Source organism: Lottia gigantea (assembly GCF_000327385.1).
Source record: "Lottia gigantea unplaced genomic scaffold LOTGIsca_283, whole genome shotgun sequence".
NCBI classification, from domain to species: Eukaryota; Metazoa; Mollusca; class Gastropoda; family Lottiidae; genus Lottia; species Lottia gigantea.
Genome location: NW_008708909.1, coordinates 25,519 through 26,907, shown reverse-complemented (window position 1 = coordinate 26,907; position 1,389 = coordinate 25,519). Strand labels below are relative to the sequence as shown.

The following is a 1,389-nucleotide window of genomic DNA, read 5'->3' as shown; positions in this document are numbered from 1 at the left end:
TAAGAATTGACTGTATAAATCAGGTTAAAGCGATATTAAGAATTGACTGTATAAATCAGGTTAAAGCGATATTAAGAATTGACTGAATAAATCAGGGTAAAGCGATATGAAGAATTGACTGTATAAATCAGGCTAAAGCGATATTAAGAATTGACTGTATAAATCAGGGTAAAGCGATATGAAGAATTGACTGTATAAATCAGGTTAAAGCGATATTAGGAATTGACTGTATAAATCAGGGTAAAGCAATATTAAGAATTGACTGTATAAATCAGGTTAAAGCGATATTAGGAATTGACTTTATAAATCAGGTTAAAGCGATATTAAGAATTGACTGTATAAATCAGGTTAAAGCGATATTAAGAATTGACTGTATAAATCAGGTTAAAGCGATATTAAGAATTGACTGTATAAATCAGGTAAAAGCGATATTAAAAATTGACTGTATAAATCAGGGTAAAGCAATATTAAGAATTGACTGTATAAATCAGGTTAAAGCGATATTAAGAATTGACTGTATAAATCAGGTTAAAGCGATATTAAGAATTGACTGTATAAATCAGGGTAAAGCGATATTAAGAATTGACTGTATAAATCAGGTTAAAGCGATATTAAGAATTGACTGTATAAATCAGGTTAAAGCGATATTAAGAATTGACTGTATAAATCAGGTTAAAGCGATATTAAGAATTGACTGTATAAATCAGGTTAAAGCGATATTAAGAATTGACTGTATAAATGAAGCTATTTAAAGCAATATAAAAAACGTGCTAAATTGACTTTAAGAGTATGACAAAAAGTTTACTGTTTTGGAAATTGTATTGGTTATTTTTCCGTTCTAAACATCAATTAAAGATTTACATGAGATAAGAATTTAATACAGTACGAGAGTTATATATAAAACATAAAGATAAGTTAAAATGAAATATACTTTTTCCATTTCGTGTATAGTTTTCTATTCTCTTTGTAAAACATTTATACGGTACCCTTGATATACTTCATCAGTAACACTGTATTGCTACTTTACCACATGCCTGATCAAAGGTATTCGTTCATCTAATTTTATAATGTTAACCAGAAGTCAACTGGAACCATCACTTTGTATTCTTAAATCAATGAAAAAGTTAACTACTGCATTGCTTTCTAGAATCTAATATTGATTGAATTGAATCTCCGAGTCTTTCGGTTTAAATAAACCTTTCATAGGTTCAGAATTCTACTTCATTCGCGGATTTCATTCGTATCCGTCATCGTTATTTGTTTGTAGGTGTTCACCTTCATTATCTCCTAGATTTAGCATTTCTATATTGGTATTGATTTCTGACGATCCATTACCATATCTAAAAGAGAACAGTCAGAAGTAAACGATGTGGTGTTCAAACTCTCAAT

The 1,389-nt window shown here is 29.2% G+C and overlaps 1 protein-coding gene across 1 annotated transcript; it reads left to right on the top strand.

Moving 5' to 3' along the window:
- Positions 1–227: 227 nt before the first annotated feature.
- On the top strand, positions 228–752 carry LOTGIDRAFT_145070 (hypothetical protein; the record flags this gene model as incomplete). Its single annotated transcript, XM_009056664.1, has 1 exon — positions 228–752. A coding segment is annotated over one exon (525 nt), but the record flags the coding sequence as incomplete, so codon positions are not given.
- Positions 753–1,389: the final 637 nt, after the last annotated feature.